This window comes from Gadus morhua, chromosome 3, assembly GCF_902167405.1.
Source record: "Gadus morhua chromosome 3, gadMor3.0, whole genome shotgun sequence".
Taxonomy (NCBI): Eukaryota; Metazoa; Chordata; class Actinopteri; order Gadiformes; family Gadidae; genus Gadus; species Gadus morhua.
The window spans coordinates 30,731,005-30,753,504 of NC_044050.1; the positions used below are offsets into that span (position 1 = coordinate 30,731,005).

General features: G+C 47.8%; 1 protein-coding gene across 1 annotated transcript in view; it reads left to right on the forward strand.

Annotated features, from left to right (window-relative positions):
* tsc2 (TSC complex subunit 2) overlaps positions 1–22,500 on the forward strand; it is a gene marked incomplete in the record, with an annotated part of 40,151 nt that overhangs the window by 13,238 nt on the left and 4,413 nt on the right. The window contains 8 exon segments of the mRNA XM_030351266.1: positions 425–667; positions 7,656–7,868; positions 12,685–12,809; positions 13,024–13,664; positions 15,840–15,918; positions 17,113–17,199; positions 18,893–19,079; positions 19,832–19,971. Of these exon segments, the coding sequence (XP_030207126.1) occupies positions 425–667; positions 7,656–7,868; positions 12,685–12,809; positions 13,024–13,664; positions 15,840–15,918; positions 17,113–17,199; positions 18,893–19,079; positions 19,832–19,971 (1,715 nt within the window).

Here is a 22,500-nt window from a genome sequence, read left to right on the forward strand (position 1 = left end):
CCCCCCCCCGGTACTGTTGCTGATGCCTCTGTCCCCCCCGCCCCCCCCCGGTGCTGTTGCTGATGCCTCTGTCCCCCCCCCCCCCCCGCCCCCCCCGGTGCTGTTGCTGATGCCCCCCCCGGTGCTGTTGCTGATGCCTCTGTCGTCCCCCGTCCCGTCCCCGGTGCTGTTGCTGATGCCTCTGTCCCCCCCCCCCCCCCCCCCCCGGTGCTGTTGCTGATGCCTCTGTCGTCCCCCGTCCCGTCCCCGGTGCTGTTGCTGATGCCTCTGTCCCCCCCCCCCCCCCCCCGGTGCTGTTGCTGATGCCTCTGTCGTCCCCCGTCCCCCCCCGGTGCTGTTGCTGATGCCTCTGTTCCCCCCCCCCCCCCCCCCCCCCCCCCCCCCCGGTGCTGTTGCTGATGCCTCTGTCGTCCCGTCCCCCCAGGTGGCCACGCCCTGCGCTCAGGGCCCGCCCAGAGTCTCAGTCCTCTGGTGTCCCCCTCTGAGGGGGAGTACGGCCCCCCTCTCTCCTCTGCCGCCGCGGGCCCCCCCCCCCTGGAAAGCCTGGGCCCCGCGGCCCCCGCGGCCCCCACCCCCCCCCCGCCCCTCAAGGACAACCCCAGCCTGGCCGAGTTCATCCCCATGCTGACCCAGGGCTGGGCCGAGATCTTCATACGGCGGCCGTCCGGTACGAGAGGCACCGGGACACATGTTTAGATACAACATATATATAACATATATATAGGTCTAAGGTAACATATATACATGTTTAGATACAACACATATATGCAACATATATAACATATATATAGGTCTAAGGTAACATATATACATGTTTAGATACAACACATATATACAACATATATATAACATATATATATAGGTCTACGGTAACATATATACATGTTTAGATACAACACATATATATAACATATATATATAACATATATATAGGTCTAAGGTAACATATATATACATGTTTAGATACAACACATATATATAACATATATATAACATATATATAGGTCTAAGGTAACATATATATACATGTTTAGATGCAACACATATATAACATATATATAACATATATATAGGTCTAAGGTAACATATATACATGTTTAGATACAACACATATATATAACATACATCTAACATATATATAACATATAATATATAACATATATATAGGTCTAAGGTAACATGTATACATGTTTAGATACAACACATATATAACATATATATACCTAGTGGTGGGCATAGATTATTATTTTTAATCTATATTAATTCCAAAATTAATCTAGATTAAAATTAGCCTGGCTCCGCCCGCCTAAGTACTTCCGCTCAATTTGAATTTCCCTTCAGTACTAGGTCTGGACCTGCTGTATGTAATTTGGTTTTCTGGTGCCGCCACAGCGGCCACCAATCAGCGAACAGAGGGCGTGTCTGAGAACAATGACGATAAAGTCGTACGCCAGTTTGAGTTGTTGTTGTAGGTCGGTAGTTGATTTACAATGTGCAATTTTTCCCTGATAAATTAAATTCGACGAACAAAACCTGCAGCTGTCGTTGACGGACATTTTCGTGCAGACGCGCAAGGTGTTTAGTTTGTGTACAACCTGCGTGTGATTCCCGGCGCATGACATACGTCACAACCAAACGTTAGCGATTGGTTATGGCAGATCCAGAGTGGCACTGGGCAGATCCAATCATTTTAAACTTCAACAGACACCCGCCTTCAAGTGAGTTAACGTTTGTCAATTGATTAGGTCCAGACTCTCTGTACAAATGAAATGAAATGAAGTGAAGTACGAGAGTCTGGTAGAACCAGGCTAGATTAAAATGGCAAACGGCAAAAAATCTGTTTGTTTACCTTGACAGCGGTCAATTATGCTGGACAATGGTGATTTATCAAATATAATTCACCGCCGGAAGTTGTGAAGTGCCCATGCAAGTGAACGGAGCATAAACAAAAGTAATTGACAGCTGAAAGTTGGGAAGGCCCATGCAAGTGAATGGAGCAGTCTACAGCATTGAGAAGAGCCGTGTAATAATCCATAATAATGTAAGGTTTAGAAGTTAAATATTTGAAATATAATTTATATTGGAGTTAATTTGCTAGAAATGTACTAACAATTTTTAGTCAGTTAATCATTTACATATTTATGTTACACAATTATTACATATTTACATGTTTACATATTTAACACAGTCAGGATATTCTGTTGAATCTGCCCCTCTGATTCCCTCACGTTTACCTCAGTCTAAATTCTAGCTTCCGATTGGTTAGTTCAGTCACGTGAAGGGGCCGAACAAGGAAGTGTTTGAAAATAGATTAACGGCGATATTTTTTTTATCGCGCGATAAAAGTTTCGCGTTAACGCAGCCGTTAACGACGCTAACGGCCCACCACTATATATAACATATATATAGGTCTAAAGGTAACATATATACATGTTTAGATACAACACATATATATATAAAATATAGGTCTAAAGGTAACATATATACATGTTTAGATACAACACATATATATAACATATAGGTCTAAAGGTAACATATATACATGTTTAGATACAACACATATATATAACATATATATAGGTCTAAAGGTAACATATATACATGTTTAGATACAACACATATATATAACATTTATATAGGTCTAAAGGTAACATATATAAATGTTAGATACAACACATATATTTAACATATAGATAACATATATAGGTCTAAAGGTAACATATATACATGTTTAGATAGAACACATATATATAACATATATATAGGTCTAAATGTAGCATATACATGTTTAGATACAACACATATATACAACATATATATAACATATATATAGGTCTAAAGGTAACATATATACATGAGTAGATACAACACATATATATAACATATATATAGGTCTAAATGTAACATATATACATGTTTAGATACAACACATATATATAACATGTATATAGGTCTAAATGTAACATATACATGTTTGGATACAATATATATATATAACATATATATATAGGTCTAAATGTAACAGACATGTTTAGATACAACACATATATAACATATATATAGGTCTAAAGGTAACATATATTCATGTTTAGATACAACACATATATATAACATATATGTAACATGTAACATATATATAGGTCTAAATGTAACATATATACATGTTTAGATACAACACATATTTGTAACATACATATAGGTCTGAATGTAACATATATACATGTTTAGATACAACACATATATATAACATTTATATAGGTCTAAAGGTAACATATACATGTTTAGATACAACACATATATATAACATTTATATAGGTCTAAAGGTAACATATACATGTTTAGATACAACATATATATATATATAACATATATATAGGTCTAAATGTAACATACATGTTTCGATATAACATATATATAACGTATATATGACATATATATAGGTCTAAATGTAACATATATACATGTTTAGATATAATTATATACAGGTCTAAATATAACATATAAACATGTTTAGGTATAACAGATATAAAACATATATGCAGGTCTAAATACAACATGATACATATAAACATGTTTAAATACAACAGATATATAACATGTATACAGGTGTCTAAATATAACATAACATATAAACATGTTTAAATATAACAAATATATAACATTTATTCAGGTCTAAATATAATGTATATACATGTTTAAATATAACATATATATAGGGTTAGATATAACATATATAGGGTTGGATATAACCTATACATGTTTAGATCTAACATATATAGGTTAAGATATAACATATGTATGTTTAAATATAACAGATATATAGGGTTAGATATAACATATATACATGTTAAAATATAACAGATATATGGTGTCTAAATATAACGTGTGTATATATAGGTTTAAATATAACAGATATATTGGTTTTAATATAACAGAAATAGGTTTAAATATTACATATATATAGGTTTAAATATATATAGGTTTAAATATAGCAGATATATAGGTTTAAATATAACAAATAATAGGTTTAAATAGAACATATATGTATATAGGTCTAAATATAGCAGATAAATCAGATAATCATCACCAGTCCCACCAGCCTCGGTCCATTATCCAGCAATATCAAGCCCACTGCCAGAATCTTAGGTGTCACTTTAGATTCAGACTTCACTTTCATCGCTCACATTAGCAAAGTTGTACAGTCATGATTCCACCATATCAGAACCATTTCCAAATTATTATTTTTTTTATCACAACCCGACCTCGAATAATGTATCCATGCCCTCGTATTCTCGCGTCTAGATCACAGTAGCTCTCTGTTAGCCGGCAGCACCCATAAATCACTCCCCCACCTCCGGTTGGGTTAGGGTTAGGGTTAGGGCTAACCCTAACCCTAGATCACAGTAGATCTCTGTTAGCCGGCAGCACCCATAAATCACTCCCCCACCTCCGGTTGGTTCAGAATTCAGCAGCTAGACTTCTCACTGGTTTTAACAGACGACGTCACATCACTCCTGTACCTAGCTTCTTTGCACTGGCTCCCTGTCTGTTTTAGAATCGATTTTAAGATTTGATTGATCACTTTTCAGGCTCGTCATGGACTAGCCCCCGAATATATAACAGACATGCTGACCCCGTACGAGCCTGTTCACAGCCTCAGATCAACGGGCGGGGCCCTGCTCACTGTTCCACGGCCTTCCCGCGGAGATAAGGCTCGCTAAATCAGTAAACTCTTTTAAATCACTTCTCAAAACACATTTCTATAGACTTGCTTTTACGTGACATCGTATTTTTATTATTAGGGGTCCAAGCCAACAGGTTGGATCCCTATTGTTTTTGTAAGGATTTTTCATATTATTATTCCTGCGCTAAAAGTGGTACCACAGCCCAAACCGTAAATGGTGCCGACACGCCAATTGCATGACTTGATCCAGGTCCGGCACCGCTACTCAGATAACCAAATCCAGACGCGCCGGTCACTAGGTGGCACTATACCAAGGACAGACGCGTTTGGGGCTATAACTCCCACACCGAACCTCCCACATTCAAAACCTTATACACACATATTCACTGGAGTCTGCTGCATCTTTTGGCATAGGCCACGCCCATTTGCGTCTCTAATTTTTTTTCGCAAAATCGCGAAAACCGCTAAACTGCCTTTTCCCTACTCCTCCAACATTTTTTGACCAATTGACACAAAACTTAGCACACGACATCTTCAGAGGCACACGAAAATAATCCATCGAACACATTTTTGATCCGACCGTCGATGACGAAACGGTAGCATTTTGAATATTTGTTTATTAGCTACGTTTTAAGTCGAAAATCAAAAATCCAGAAAAAAAACAAAATTAGACATCGGATCGAGTCCAGATTTTACACACATGTTGGTGCTAACCTTAACGGCGTTCGATAAAAAATTGGGAAAATTACGCCCTCAGGGGGCGCAATAAACGAGGAAATTGTATATCTTCTAATTGGCCAAAGGAATGTTCTTCAAACTCAAGGGAAACCATCAAGGGGCAAACCCGAGTCTATATAGAAAATATGGCCAAGAATTATTAATGTGGGCGGGAGTTATTTGGCAAAGGAAAATTGTCTTTGGAAAATTTCGCCAACAGGGCGGCGCCAAAAAACGACGACATTGTCTATCTCCTATTTGGCCAATGGAATGTTCTGAAAACGCGTTTTAGGCTATAACTCACACACCGAACCTCCCACAGTCAAAACCTTTATATCCACAGATTCACTGGAGTCAGTTGCATCTTTTGGCATAGGCCAAGCCCATTTGTTTTGAACACATGCTTCGCGTTGTGCCGGCGAAATGCACACTTCTTGGACCCCTGCATAACTGCTTGCAGTTCTAGTTTTTATTCTCTTCCTAATTGTCTTATGTCAAAGCACTTTGTAAACACTTGTTTTTTCATATAATAATATAAAGATATTATTATATTATTATTATTAGTATTCGCATAATATTCGAAAATCAGTCAATCAAGAACCCCCCACGCACGCACCTCGGATACACGCACACACAATGACACAGGGAGAGGCTTTTATGATTTGTATGAAATCAATCTGTTTATTTCAACAACTGCGCCATCAACTTTCAACATCAAAATTATTTCAACGTGGGCTTAAGCAGATGGACCTACATGCGCCGGAAACGGATCGCTATTTATTTCTTTATTTCACTGAACACAGCCTGCATGACGGTGAACTAGACGCGTCAAAAAAATAACTTCACACATTCCGCCAAAGACGTTGACGTCGCTTAGCAACCGAGGACGCTATTCACCATCGGAAGTTGTGAAGGCCCATGCAAGTCAACGGAGCGTTCACCAGCATTGAGAAGAGCCGTGTGATAAACGATAGGCACGTTCATTATTCGGTTTCTACGTGACTCCGACTATTGGACGAGCGTTGCCCATCCCTAGCGTGTGCATGTTAAAGGGATGTACGTAGACACGGAGAGCCCTCCATAGCCGGAGAGCATCCAATATTTTTCAACTATCTGTCGACGCCATGGACCTATTGGTCGACGCAACAGTGACGGCAAGGGCTGTGATTGGTCCTCTAACAAATTCATTTCCGGAATCACTTCTCCGGTTTGACTTTGCGCCTTAATTACTTTGTACATTGTTTACTTTGCACCTTAAGGACCAATAAAACACCAAATAAGATTTGAAAAGCTTTGGAAGTTTAGTATGCTACTCCGACTCAGATTACCGAGTAGTATACTTTGGCTAAATGGTCCGGCTGGAACTCTGACTTCAAGTTTTAAATTCCGCATCGCAAAACAAGCCTTTACATTCGCCATATTAACGCTATGTACACCACATTTACGTACCGCGGTACACCTCTGTAACCGCTCCGAAGTGCCTGTACCGTGACGGTTCGGTACAAATACGTGTACCGTTACACCCCTAATATATATATATTATAGGTTTAGATATAACATATATAGGTATAGATATAACATATATATAAAGGTTTCTATTAGTGCTGTCTAGCGATTAAAATATTTAATCGCGATTAATCTCATTAATGCCAAAGCTAACTCATGATTAATCGAAAAAAAAATTCTATGCTAAATATCCCTTGATTTCTTTGACCCATTAATTTTTCTCATTTTAATGCTCTTATCAACATGGAGAAGTGCATCGGCTTGCCTTGTGCAAATGTTTCTTTATTGATAAAGAAGATAAACAACATTGGCATAAACTGATCAGAACAGGACGATACAAAAAAAATGCCTATAGTGCATTTAAACAATGAACATACAAACATACTGCCTTGAACATAGCAGTCAGGCTGCTGCTTCTTTGTTTTGAGCCCAAAAAAAAAAGAAAAAAAAATAGTTGCGTTAATCGCGCGATAAAAAAATTAAAGCCGTTAAAATTGGCTTGCGTTAACGCCGTTAATAACGCGTTTAACTGACAGCACTGGTTTGTTTATATATATATATATAGGTTTAGATATAACCTTGAGCCTGGTGGGCAGGAGCACGTGGCCCCTAGCAGGTCCTCAACCTCTCCGTCATCGAGGGGCGTCTGAGTAACGAACTGAACCAATCAGACTCCTCCTAACGAGGCGTTATCCAGGGTTGATGAGGCCCCGCCCCCGTCTGACGCGGTCTGACTCCGCCCCCTCAGGTAACACCAGCTGGCTGATGTGTCTGGAGAACCCGCCCAGCCCCTTCTCCTCGGAGCTGGGCAACATGCCGCTGCAGGAGCTGTCCACCATCCTGATGGCCATGGAGGGTGTGAAGGAGCCGGCCGGCCAGACGGCCAGCGCCCCCGCCAGCACGGCCACGCCCCCCCCCCACGCCGCGGGGAAGGGGCACCTAGTGCAGCGCTCCAACACAGGTGAGACAGTGGGTCTGTCTGTCTGTCTGTGTGTGTTTATGTGTGACTGTTATATTGGGGGGGGGGGCTCTCAGACTGTTATATTGGGGGGGCTCTCAGACTGTTATATTGAGGGGGTGGCTCTCAGACTGTTATAGACTGAGGCTGTTATATATATATATATACGTGGGGGGGGGGGGGGGGGGGGCTCTATGGATCAGTAGCTCGTCTCTCGGGGGGGGGGGGGGCTCTATGGATCAGTAGCTCGTCTCTCGGGGGGGGGGGGGGGGCTCTATGGATCAGTAGCTCGTCTCTCGGGGGGGGGGGGGGCTCTATGGATCAGTAGCTCGTCTCTTGGTGGGGGGGGGGGCTCTATGGATCAGTAGCTCGTCTCTCGGGGGGGGGGGGGGCTCTATGGATCAGTAGCTCGTCTCTTGGGGGGGGGGGGGGAGCTCTATGGATCAGTAGCTCGTCTCTCGGGGGGGGGGGGGGGGGGGGCTCTATGGATCAGTAGCTCGTCTCTCGGGGGGGGGGGGGGGCTCTATGGATCAGTAGCTCGTCTCTCGGGGGGGGGGGGGGGCTCTATGGTTCAGTAGCTCGTCTCTCGGTGGGGGGGGGGGGGGGGCTCTATGGATCAGTAGCTCGTCTCTCGGGGGGGGGGGGGGGGCTCTATGGATCAGTAGCTCGTCTCTCGGGGGGGGGGGGGGCTCTATGGATCAGTAGCTCATGACCCCGCCCAGGGGACGTCTCTCGGGGGGGGGGGGGACCTCCTGACCCCGCCCAGGGCATTCCCTGCTCTTCTTCTCTCTGATTGTTTCGTTTTGTATCTTCACCGCCCCCATCTTATGATCAACGCTGGGGTTGGTTTTAAACGGCCCCCGTGCTGCCCACCCTCTCCCTGGGCTCCCCCCCCCCAGTGGGGGCCTCTCTCTGGGGTCTGGGTCTGGGCTCAGCTCCCTCCACCGGAGCCCCAGCCTCCGGGAGGCTGACCAGGAGCATCTCCTGGGCAGGTACCGTCTCCCCCCGTGTGTCCCCCCCCCCCCTGCCTGCTGGCCCAGATAACCTAACCTAAAGGTTCCTCATGGTCTAGCCCCGAGCCTAACCTAACCTAAAGGTTCCTCATGGTCTAGCCCCGAGCCTAACCTAACCTAAAGGTTCCTCATGGTCTAGCCCCGAGCCTAACCTAACCTAAAGGTTCCTCATGGTGTAGCCCTGAGCCTAACCTAACCTAAAGGTTCCTCCTGGTCTAGCCCTGAGCCTAACCTAACCTAAAGGTTCCTCCTGGTCTAGCCCTGAGCCTAACCTAACCTAAAGGTTTCTCATGGTGTAGCCCTGAGCCTAACCTAACGGTTCCTCATGGTCTAGCCCTGAGCCTAACCTAACGGTTCCTCATGGTCTAGCCCTTAGCCTAACCTAACCTAAAGGTTCCTCATGGTCTAGCCCTGAGCCTAACCTAACCTAAAGGTTCCTCATGGTCTAGCCCTGAGCCTAACCTAACCTAAAGGTTCCTCATGGTCTAGGCCTTAACCTAACCTAACCTAAAGGTTCCTCATGGTCTAGCCCTGAGCCTAACCTAACCTAAAGGTTCCTCATGGTCTAGGCCTTACCCTAACCTAACCTAAAGGTTCCTCATGGTCTAGCCCTGAGCCTAACCTAACCTAAAGGTTCCTCATGGTCTAGCCCTGAGCCTAACCTAACCTAAAGGTTCCTCATGGTCTAGCCCTGAGCCAAACCTAACCTAAAGGTTTCTCCTGGTCTAGCCCTGAGCCTAACCTAACCTAAAGGTTCCTCATGGTCTAGGCCTTACCCTAACCTAACCTAAAGGTTCCTCATGGTCTAGCCCTGAGCCTAACCTAACCTAACCTAAAGGTTCCTCATGGTCTAGCCCTGAGCCTAACCTAACCTAAAGGTTCCTCATGGTCTAGCCCTGAGCCAAACCTAACCTAAAGGTTTCTCCTGGTCTAGCCCTGAGCCTAACCTAACCTAAAGGTTCCTCATGGTCTAGCCCTGAGCCTAACCTAACCTAACCTAAAGGTTCCTCATGGTCTAGCCCTGAGCCTAACCTAACCTAAAGGTTCCTCATGGTCTAGGCCTTACCCTAACCTAACCTAAAGGTTCCTCCTGGTCTAGCCCTGAGCCTAACCCAACCTAAAGGTTCCTCATTGTCTAGCCCTGAGCCTAACCTAACGGTTCCTCATGGTCTAGCCCTTAGCCTAACCTAACCTAAAGGTTCCTCATGGTCTAGCCCTGAGCCTAACCTAACCTAAAGGTTCCTCATGGTCTAGCCCTGAGCCTAACCTAACCTAAAGGTTCCTCATGGTCTAGGCCTTAACCTAACCTAACCTAAAGGTTCCTCATGGTCTAGCCCTGAGCCTAACCTAACCTAAAGGTTCCTCATGGTCTAGGCCTTACCCTAACCTAACCTAAAGGTTCCTCATGGTCTAGCCCTGAGCCTAACCTAACCTAACCTAAAGGTTCCTCATGGTCTAGCCCTGAGCCTAACCTAACCTAAAGGTTCCTCATGGTCTAGCCCTGAGCCAAACCTAACCTAAAGGTTTCTCCTGGTCTAGCCCTGAGCCTAACCTAACCTAAAGGTTCCTCATGGTCTAGGCCTTACCCTAACCTAACCTAAAGGTTCCTCATGGTCTAGCCCTGAGCCTAACCTAACCTAAAGGTTCCTCATGGTCTAGCCCTGAGCCTAACCTAACCTAAAGGTTCCTCATGGTCTAGCCCTGAGCCAAACCTAACCTAAAGGTTTCTCCTGGTCTAGCCCTGAGCCTAACCTAACCTAAAGGTTCCTCATGGTCTAGCCCTGAGCCTAACCTAACCTAACCTAAAGGTTCCTCATGGTCTAGCCCTGAGCCTAACCTAACCTAAAGGTTCCTCATGGTCTAGGCCTTACCCTAACCTAACCTAAAGGTTCCTCCTGGTCTAGCCCTGAGCCTAACCCAACCTAAAGGTTCCTCATTGTCTAGCCCTGAGCCTAACCTAACCTAAAGGTTCCTCATGATCTAGCTCTGAGCCTAACCTAACCTAACCTAAAGGTTCCTCATGGTTTAGCCCTAGGCCTAACCTAACCTAAAGGTTCCTCATGGTCTAGCCCTGAGCCTAACCTAACCTAACCTAAAGGTTCCTCATGGTCTAGCCCTGAGCCTAACCTAACCTAAAGGTTCCTCATGGTCTAGCCCTGAGCCTAACCTAACCTAAAGGTTCCTCATGGTCTAGCCCTGAGCCGAACCTAACCTAAAGGTTCCTCATGGTAAAGCCCTGAGCCTAACCTAACCTAAAGGTTCCTCATGGTCGAGCCCTAGGCCTAACCTAAAGGTTCCTCATGGTCTAGCCCTGAGCCTAACCTAACCTAAAGGTTCCTCATGGTCTAGCCCTGAGCCTAACCTAACCTAAAGGTTCCTCATGGTAAAGCCCTGAGCCTAACCTAACCTAAAGGTTCCTCATGGTCTAGCCCTAGGCCTAACCTAAAGGTTCCTCATGGTCTAGCCCTGAGCCTAACCTAACGGTTCCTCATGGTCTAGCCCTGAGCCTAACCTAACCTAAAGGTTCCTCATGGTCTAGCCCTAGGCCTAACCTAACCTGAAGGTTCCTCATGGTCTAGCCCTGAGCCTAACCTAACCTAACCTAAAGGTTCCTCATGGTCTAGCCCTGAGCCTAACCTAACCTAAAGGTTCCTCATGGTCTAGCCCTGAGCCTAACCTAACCTAAAGGTTCCTCATGGTCTAGCCCTGAGCCTAACCTAACCTAAAGGTTCCTCATGGTAAAGCCCTGAGCCTAACCTAACCTAAAGGTTCCTCATGGTCTAGCCCTAGGCCTAACCTAACCTAAAGGTTCCTCATGGTCTAGCCCTGAGCCTAACCTATCCTAAAGGTTCCTCATGGTCTAGCCCTGAGCCTAACCTAACCTAAAGGTTCCTCATTGTAAAGCCCTGACCCTAACCTAACCTAAAGGTTCCTCATGGTCTAGCCCTAGGCCTAACCTAACCTAAAGGTTCCTCATGGTCTAGCCCTGAGCCTAACCTAACCTAAAGGTTCCTCATGGTCTAGCCCTGAGCCTAACCTAACCTAAAGGTTCCTCATGGTCTAGCCCTGAGCCTAACCCTCACCCTGGGAGCCTAACGCCTCACTCTTCTCCAGACAGGAGGTCATGAGGTCCATCCGTGGCACTTCACCCTCTTCTGCCCCAGGTTGTGCTCAGAGTTCTGTCAGTGGAGCTCGTCTTCCTGATGTCTCGACCTGGGGCCTTGGGCTCAGGGACGGAGCTGACCTCTCTCCAGCGTAACCCTGCATGTGGTGCTTCGTTAGAGCCTGTGGGTTCTGATCCCAACCTGATGAAGCTGCCCGCCAGGCTCAGCAGACGTCCTTGTGTCTGTGTGTCGCTCAGGGAGGCTCTTCTGATGTAGTCTTCTCACTCCACGCATCCGCTTGTGTTTCCTGTTGACTTGGCGTGTGCGGTTCTTCAACCTGTTGGACCAGAATGAATCGCTGGGAGTTCTGTTTGAGAGTGTTTGAGACATAACCACCGTTCTCCCCCATAGTGTGTGTGTGTGTGTGTGTGTGTGTGTGTGTGTGTGTGTGTGTGTGTGTGTGTGTGTGTGTGTGTGTGTGTGTGTGTGTGTGTGTGTGTGTGTGTGTGTGTGGGTGTGTGCGCGTCTGGGTGTGTGTGTGTGCGGGTGTGTGTGCGCGCGCGTCTGTGTGTGTGTGTGCGTGCGTGCGTGCGTGCGTGCGTGCTAACCCCCCAACGCCCCCCCTGTAGACTCTGTGGTGGTTAGGGTTAGGGTTAGGGTAACCCTAACCCTAACCCTAACCCCCCAACGCCCCCCCTGTAGACTCTGTGGTGGTGGTGGAGGAGGAGCGGCCCGCCCCCCCGCCGACCCGCTCCCCGTCTGAAGACTTCGAGGCGACCTCTGAACCCATCTTCATGACCTCCAAGACCCCGCACACGCTCAGCAGGGTAGGTGTGGTGGTGGGGGTGGGGGTGTTGTTAGTGGGGGTGGTGGTGGTGTTAGTGGGTGGGGTTAGGGTTAGGCTAATCTAACCCTAACCCTAACCCTCCATGGAGCAGTATGGTCCTCCTGGAGCTCTCTCCCCCTCCACTAAACTAAAGTCTGCTTCAGACTCAGAGGTCCGTTGTGCTCAGATGTCGATCCCCTTCCCCCCTCCCCCAGTCCTCCTCCACCTCCAGCCAGGACGAGGAGAAGTCGACCCTGGAGGAGGTGAGCGAGGGGGCCATCCCCATCGACCAGCCGCCCCAGGGGCCCTCCACCCCGGGCAGCCAGGGGCCCGACCTCCCCTTCCAGCCCCACGCCGCCCAGGGCCTCAACAAGTCCAGCTCCTCCCCCGAGCTGCAGACCCTCCCCCAGGCCTTCTGCCAGGGCCTGGAGGCCCCCGCCCCCGGCCCCCCCGCCCTCAGCCCCCCCCGGCCCAGAGCGCCCTCAGACGGGAAGCCCCCGCCCGCCCAGGCCCCCGGGGAGAGGGAGAAGGTGGAGGCGGTCGGCGGAGGAGGTGGAGCAGCAGGAGCAGGTGGTGGTGCAGGTGGAGCGGCAGCAGGAGGAGGAGCAGCAGGTGGAGTAGGAGGAGGTGGGGAGACGCCTGGGTCGACGGGTGGGGCGGCAGGCCTGTGCCTGGAGTTCCCCTCAGCGGTGGCCTACCCAGGGCCCCTCTCCCCCAGCGGCGGGCACCGTCCCCGGGGCCACACCATCTCGGTGTCGGCTCCGTCCTCCAGAAGAGAGAGGCGCACGGAGAGGGACTCGTACCACAGCCGCCCAGGGCCCAGCACCGCAGAGAAGACCTACGGACTCAGCCCCAGGTACGAGGAGTTCACCGAGTGACGGACTCACTGAGAGACGGACTCACACTGAGAGACGGACTCACACTGAGAGACGGACTCACTGAGAGACGGACTCACTGAGAGACGGACTCACACTGAGAGACGGACTCACACTGAGACGGACTCACTGAGAGACGGACTCACACTGAGAGACGGACTCACACTGAGAGACGGACTCACTGAGAGACGGACTCACACTGAGAGACGGACTCACACTGAGAGACGGACTCACTGAGAGACGGACTCACACTGAGACGGACTCACTGAGAGACGGACTCACACTGAGAGACGGACTCACACTGAGACGGACTCACTGAGAGACGGACTCACTCTGAGAGACGGACTCACACTGAGACGGACTCACTGAGAGACGGACTCACACTGAGACGGACTCACACTGAGAGACGGACTCACTGAGAGACGGACTCACACTGAGAGACGGACTCACACTGAGACGGACTCACTGAGAGACGGACTCACACTGAGAGACGGACTCACTGAGAGACGGACTCACTGAGAGACGGACTCACTGAGAGACGGACTCACTGAGAGACGGACTCACACTGAGAGACGGACTCACACTGAGAGACGGACTCACTGAGAGACGGACTCACTGAGAGACGGACTCACACTGAGAGACGGACCCACACTGAGACGGACTCACTGAGAGACGGACTCACACTGAGAGACGGACTCACACTGAGACGGACTCACTGAGAGACGGACTCACACTGAGAGACGGACTCACTGAGAGACGGACTCACTGAGAGACGGACTCACACTGAGAGACGGACTGACACTGAGACGGACTCACTGAGAGACGGACTCACTGAGAGACGGACTCACACTGAGACGGACTCACTGAGAGACGGACTCACACTGAGAGACGGACTCACTGAGAGACGGACTCACACTGAGAGACGGACTCACACTGAGAGACGGACTCACTGAGAGACGGACTCACACTGAGAGACGGACTCACACTGAGAGACGGACTCACACTGAGACGGACTCACTGAGAGACGGACTCACACTGAGACGGACTCGCTGAGAGACGGACTCACTGAGAGACGGACTCACACTGAGACGGACTCACTGAGAGACGGACTCACTGAGAGACGGACTCACACTGAGAGACGGACTCACACTGAGAGACGGACTCACTGAGAGACGGACTCACACTGAGAGACGGACTCACACTGAGAGACGGACTCGCTGAGAGACGGACTCACTGAGAGACGGACTCACACTGAGAGACGGACTCACACTGAGACGGACTCACTGAGAGACGGACTCACACTGAGAGACGGACTCACTGAGAGACGGACTCACACTGAGAGACGGACTCACACTGAGAGATGGACTCAAACTGAGAGACAGACTCACTTAGAGACGGACTCACATGAGAGACGGACTCACACTGAGAGACGGACTCACTGAGAGACGGACTCACACTGAGACGGACTCACTGAGACGGACTCACTGAGAGACGGACTCACTGAGAGACGGACTCACACTGAGAGACGGACTCACACTGAGACGGACTCACACTGAGACGGACTCACTGAGAGACGGACTCACACTGAGAGACGGACTCACTGAGAGACGGACTCACACTGAGACGGACTCACCGAGAGACGGACTCACACTGAGAGACGGACTCACACTGAGACGGACTCACTGAGAGACGGACTCACACTGAGAGACGGACTCACACTGAGAGACGGACTCACTGAGAGACGGACTCACACTGAGAGACGGACTCACACTGAGAGACGGACTCACTGAGAGATGGACTCAAACTGAGAGACAGACTCACTTAGAGACGGACTCACACTGAGAGACGGACTCACTGAGAGACGGACTCACACTGAGAGACGGACTCACACTGAGAGACGGACTCACTGAGAGACAGACTCACACTGAGAGACGGACTCACACTGAGAGACGGACACACACTGAGAGTCGGACTCACTGAGAGACGGACTCACTGAGACGGACTCACTGAGAGACCCCTATAACAGATATCACATGTACCAGTGTGAGTCCGTCTCTCAGTGTGAGACCTCCCGGTCTCTCTAACAGACCCCCCGGTCTCTCTAACAGACCTCCTGGTGTCTCTAACCCTCCTGGTGTCTTCTCTCTCCTCCCCAGCTTCGTGTTCCTCCAGCTCTATCACTCTCCGTTCTTCGGCAACGAGGCCAACAAGCCTCTGCTGCTGCCCAAGACCCAGGTCAGTCCCCCCGGCCTCCCCCAGGAGGAGCTCTGTGGTCCTCACGGTACTCTGGTTCAGTAGGAGGTCCATCAGCTCTGTGGTCCTCACGGTACTCTGGTTCAGTAGGAGGTCCATCAGCTCTGATCCTCATGGTACTCTTGTACCGTAGGAGGTCCATCAGCTCTGTGGTCCTCACGGTACTCTGGTACCGTAGGAGGTCCATCAGCTCTGTGGTCCTCATGGTACTCTGGTTCAGTAGGAGGTCCATCAGCTCTGTGGTCCTCATGGTACTCTGGTACCGTAAGAGGTCCATCAGCTCTGGTCCTCATGGTACTCTGGTACCGTAGGAGGTCCATCAGCTCTGTGGTCCTCATGGTACTCTAGTACCGTAGGAGGTCCATCAGCTCTGGTCCTCATGGTACTCTGGTTCAGTAGGAGGTCCATCAGCTCTGTGGTCCTCATGGTACTCTGGTACCGTAAGAGGTCCATCAGCTCTGGTCCTCATGGTACTCTGGTACCGTAGGAGGTCCATCAGCTCTGTGATCCTCATGGTACTATAGTACCGTAGGAGGTCCATCAGCTCTGTGGTCCTCATGGTACTCTGGTTCAGTAGGAGGTCCATCAGCTCTGTGGTCCTCATGGTACTCTGGTACCGTAAGAGGTCCATCAGCTCTGGTCCTCATGGTACTCTTGTACCGTAGGAGGTCCATCAGCTCTGTGGTCCTCATGGTACTCTAGTACCGTAGGAGGTCCATCAGCTCTGGTCCTCACGGTACTCTGGTACCGTAGGAGGTCCATCAGCTCTGTGGTCCTCATGGTACTCTAGTACCGTAGGAGGTCCATCAGCTCTGGTCCTCATGGTACTCTGGTTCAGTAGGAGGTCCATCAGCTCTTTGGTCCTCATGGTACTCTAGTACCGTAGGAGGTCCATCAGCTCTGGTCCTCACGGTACTCTGGTTCAGTAGGAGGTCCATCAGCTCTGGTCCTCATGGTACTCTGGTTCAGTAGGAGGTCCATCAGCTCTGGTCCTCATGGTACTCTGGTTCAGTAGGAGGTCCATCAGCTCTGGTCCTCATGGTACTCTGGTTCAGTAGGAGGTCCATCAGCTCTCTGGTCCTCACGGTACTCTGGTTCAGTAGGAGGTCCATCAGCTCTGGTCCTCACGGTACTCTGGTTCAGTAGGAGGTCCGACAGCTCTGTGGTCTTTTCCAGGTGATCGACCGGGCGGTGAAGGTGCTGGACCAGATGCCTCCGTATGACACTCACAAGATCGGAGTGGTGTTTGTGGGAGTGGGTCAGGTGAGGACAGACAGGCAGAGAGACAGACAGACGGGCAGGAAGGCGGGCAGACAGACAGACAGACAGAGCTGTGTTTTCTATATTATTCTTCTTATATTATCTTGTATGATCTATATAATATTAGATACGCTTGTGATACCTGATGATGCCTACCAAGTTCTTTGTTTTGAAGGTGGCACACGACAGAGCCACCTCACACATCCCCACACCCCGTTCTGCTACTAGAAGATCCCAGCTCATATATAGGGGCCAGCTAGCCCTGCTCCTCGCTCTATACTGTAGATCTAGATCCCCCTAACTCATACCCTAGCCCTGGATATATACTGTCGATCTATTATGTAGATCGACTGCAGGAAGTCGTCGAAACATGTCAGGTACAAACAAATGAATACTAGTCTGTTTACATGAACAAACAAGTTAATATATCAAGTTAGACTTAATTAACTTTTTTGAGTTATTCTGTAGATCTAAACTGTAGATCTAGCTCCCCGTAACCCTAACCCTACCCCTGGATCTATACTGTAGATGGAAACTCTAGAATCTCTACTGTAGATCTATACTTTCTTTATTCTTTCTTTATTCAGATCCCCATTAGCCTCCACAGCTGTGGTCGCCATTCTTTCAATACACAGCAATACACAGACATATAGACATACATACAGTACAAAAACCTAAAATACAACACTTCAATACTTTGTACAAACATCATTAACCTCTCAGTAAAAAGACCAAGTCCATTGCAGGAGAAAAGTGAGTTTTAAAACTGACAATATGCAATACATGATAATTTTTCAAGTTTATAAGTTCAGCAAGCATGGAGAGTCAATCCTGGTGTGTGGATTCCCTCAGCATTTGTTCCAGTGATTTTTTAATCGATATTTACCCTTGATGCTTCTTATGTTAATAGGTAAGGAATTCCTTACCTATTATTAAAGAATTCACATAGTCACATACTGAGAGCATTTTCTTGTCATAGCAATACCCTGTCCCATTTTTACAGCAATAGAATCAATATGGTCAAACCATGACAAATGATCATCTATTATAATGCCAAGTAATTTCACTTTCTTTACTTTCTCTATTGGGATACCACCAATAGATATATTACATTTAACTTTTAACCATGCACTTAGTCTTAGTGATGTTCAAAACTAATTTGTTGAACTCTACCCAATTAATGAGAGTGAATATTAAAAATAATTCTTTGCATAATACCAGTCAGTTCATTGCATGATGACGAAGACAGAACATAGTTGAGTCATCAGCATACATTACTACTTTTGTCTGTTCCAGAACATAGGGAACTGTAGTCATTCGTAAAGATAGAAATAAAAGAGGGCCCAGACAGCTTCCTTGAGGCTCCCACAGAGGACATCTTTGCTGACTGATAAGCTTTCATTGAAAAACACTCTTTGCCTCCTGCCAGACAGAACACTCTGCATCCAAGAGAGGGCAGTATCACCATAGCACTTGAGTTTAGCAATTAGCAGTGCATGATCAATAATATTAAAAGCCCCACTCAAATCCAGCATAACCGTCAGTCATATTGAACAATAGCAGGGTTAGTTGAATGACCAGTCGATATGCATGCTGGGATTTTGATATCAATTCATTATTAATATAATAGTCTATACTGTAGATCTATGCTTTAGATCTAGCTCCTCTAGCTCTACCCGTGTGCTCGTCCCACCAGGTGAGCAACGAGGTGGCCATCCTGTCCAACGAGTATGGCTCCAACCGCTACGCCTCGTTCCTGACGGGGCTGGGGCGGCTGATCCACCTGAAGGCCTGCGACCCAGACCAGATCTTCCTGGGGGGTCTGGACCAGTATGGGGACGACGGCGAGTTCACCTACTGCTGGCACGACGACATCATGCAAGGTAAGAAGAAAATCTTTCGAATTTCTACCACCCCCTAGTGGTAGGAGCCACACCCCCCCCCCCCCCCCCCCCCCCTGTGTGCAGGATGTACTCACGCAGTCGCAGACAGGTGTACAGGGAGCGCTTGGTTTGCTCTGCAGCGGAGGTAGAGCGTATGCTGCATGGGCGGGGCTCGTTTCTTTTTTCGTTTTCTTTTTTTTTGCGGATGCATATTTAAAAAAAATATCGCCAAAATATCGCAAGAACACTACGCGTCATCGTGGAACGCCAATATCGTCATCTCGATGAAAATTCGATATATTGTGCAGCCCTAATGCAAGGTGGGGCTCAGCCAATCACTGCTGCTCCCCAGGATCAGGAGACAACTATCGACTGTGTGTGTGTGTGACTGTGTGTGTGTGACTTTGTGTGTGTGACTGTGTGTGTGTGTGTGTGACTGTGTGTGTGACTGTGTGTGTGTGTGTGACTGTGTGTGTGACTGTGACTGTGTGTGTGTGTGTGTGACTGTGTGTGTGTGTGTGACTGTGTGTGACTGTGTGTGTGTGTGTGTGTGTGTGTGTGTGTGTGTGTGTGACTGTGTGTGTGTGACTGTGTGTGTGTGACTGTGTGTGACTGTGTGTGACTGTGTGTGTGTGTGTGTGTGTGTGTGTGTGTGACTGTGTGTGTGACTGTGTGTGTGTGTGTGTGTGACTGTGTGTGTGACTGTGTGTGTGTGACTGTGTGTGTGTGACTGTGTGTGTGTGTGTGTGTAGCTATCTTCCACATAGCCACCCTGATGCCCAACAGGGAGAGTGATAAGGGCTGCTGCAACAAGAAGAGACACATCGGCAACGACTTTGTGATGGTGGTCTACAACGACTCTGAGGAGGACTACAAGCTGGGAACCATCAAGGTACACACACGCACATGCACGCACGCACGTGCACACACACACACTGAGTCTCCTCCTCCGTTATAGCTCTATACTGTCTCCTCCTCGTTATAGCTCTATACTGTCTCCTCCTCGTTATAGCTCTATACTGTCTCCTCCTCGTTATAGCTCTATACTGTCTCCTCCTCCTCGTTATAGCTCTATACTGTCTCCTCCTCCTTGTTATAGCTCTATACTGTCTCCTCCTCCTCGTTATAGCTCTATACTGTCTCCTCCTCGTTATAGCTCTATACTGTCTCCTCCTCCTCGTTATAGCTCTATACTGTCTCCTCCTCGTTATAGCGCTATACTGTCTCCTCCTCCTCGTTATAGCTCTATACTGTCTCCTCCTCGTTATAGCTCTATACTGTCTCCTCCTCCTCGTTATAGCTCTATACTGTCTCCTCCTCCTCGTTATAGCTCTATACTGTCTCCTCCTCCTCGTTATAGCTCTATACTGTCTCCTCCTCGTTATAGCTCTATACTGTCTCCTCCTCGTTATAGCTCTATACTGTCTCCTCCTCGTTATAGCTCTATACTGTCTCCTCCTCGTTATAGCTCTATACTGTCTCCTCCTCGTTATAGCTCTATACTGTCTCCTCCTCCTCGTTATAGCTCTATACTGTCTCCTCCTCGTTATAGCTCTATACTGTCTCCTCCTCCTCGTTATAGCTCTATACTGTCTCCTCCTCGTTATAGCTCTATACTGTCTCCTCCTCCTCGTTATAGCTCTATACTGTCTCCTCCTCGTTATAGCTCTATACTGTCTCCTCCTCGTTATAGCTCTATACTGTCTCCTCCTCCTCGTTATAGCTCTATACTGTCTCCTCCTCGTTATAGCTCTATACTGTCTCCTCCTCCTCGTTATGGCTCTATACTGTCTCCTCCTCCTCGTTATAGCTCTATACTGTCCTCCTCGTTATGGCTCTACACTGTCTCCTCCTCGTTATAGCTCTATACTGTCTCCTCCTCGTTATAGCTCTATACTGTCTCCTCCTCCTCGTTATAGCTCTATACTGTCTCCTCCTCCTCGTTATAGCTCTATACTGTCTCCTCCTCGTTATAGCTCTATACTGTCTCCTCCTCGTTATAGCTCTATACTGTCTCCTCCTCCTCGTTATAGCTCTATACTGTCTCCTCCTCCGTTATAGCTCTATACTGTCTCCTCCTCGTTATAGCTCTATACTGTCTCCTCCTCGTTATAGCTCTATACTGTCTCCTCCTCCTCGTTATAGCTCTATACTGTCTCCTCCTCCTCGTTATAGCTCTATACTGTCTCCTCCTCTTCGTTATAGCTCTATACTGTCTCCTCCTCGTTATAGCTCTATACTGTCTCCTCCTCGTTATAGCTCTATACTGTCTCCTCCTCGTTATAGCTCTATACTGTCTCCTCCTCCTCGTTATAGCTCTATACTGTCTCCTCCTCCTCGTTATAGCTCTATACTGTCTCCTCCTCGTTATAGCTCTATACTGTCTCCTCCTCGTTATAGCTCTATGCTGTCTCCTCCTCGTTATAGCTCTATACTGTCTCCCCCTCGTTATAGCTCTATACTGTCTCCTCCTCCTCGTTATAGCTCTATACTGTCTCCTCCTCCTCGTTATAGCTCTATACTGTCTCCTCCTCGTTATAGCTCTATACTGTCTCCTCCTCCTCGTTATAGCTCTATACTGTCTCCTCCTCGTTATAGCTCTATACTGTCTCCTCCTCCTCGTTATAGCTCTATACTGTCTCCTCCTCGTTATAGCTCTATACTGTCTCCTCCTCCTCGTTATAGCTCTATACTGTCTCCTCCTCGTTATAGCTCTATACTGTCTCCTCCTCGTTATAGCTCTATACTGTCTCCTCCTCCTCGTTATAGCTCTATACTGTCTCCTCCTCGTTATAGCTCTATACTGTCTCCTCCTCCTCGTTATGGCTCTATACTGTCTCCTCCTCCTCGTTATAGCTCTATACTGTCCTCCTCGTTATGGCTCTACACTGTCTCCTCCTCGTTATAGCTCTATACTGTCTCCTCCTCGTTATAGCTCTATACTGTCTCCTCCTCCTCGTTATAGCTCTATACTGTCTCCTCCTCGTTATAGCTCTATACTGTCTCCTCCTCGTTATAGCTCTATACTGTCTCCTCCTCGTTATAGCTCTATACTGTCTCCTCCTCGTTATAGCTCTATACTGTCTCCTCCTCCTCGTTATAGCTCTATACTGTCTCCTCCTCCGTTATAGCTCTATACTGTCTCCTCCTCGTTATAGCTCTATACTGTCTCCTCCTCGTTATAGCTCTATACTGTCTCCTCCTCCTCGTTATAGCTCTATACTGTCTCCTCCTCGTTATAGCTCTATACTGTCTCCTCCTCGTTATAGCTCTATACTGTCTCCTCCTCTTCGTTATAGCTCTATACTGTCTCCTCCTCATTATAGCTCTATACTGTCTCCTCCTCGTTATAGCTCTATACTGTCTCCTCCTCGTTATAGCTCTATACTGTCTCCTCCTCCTCGTTATAGCTCTATACTGT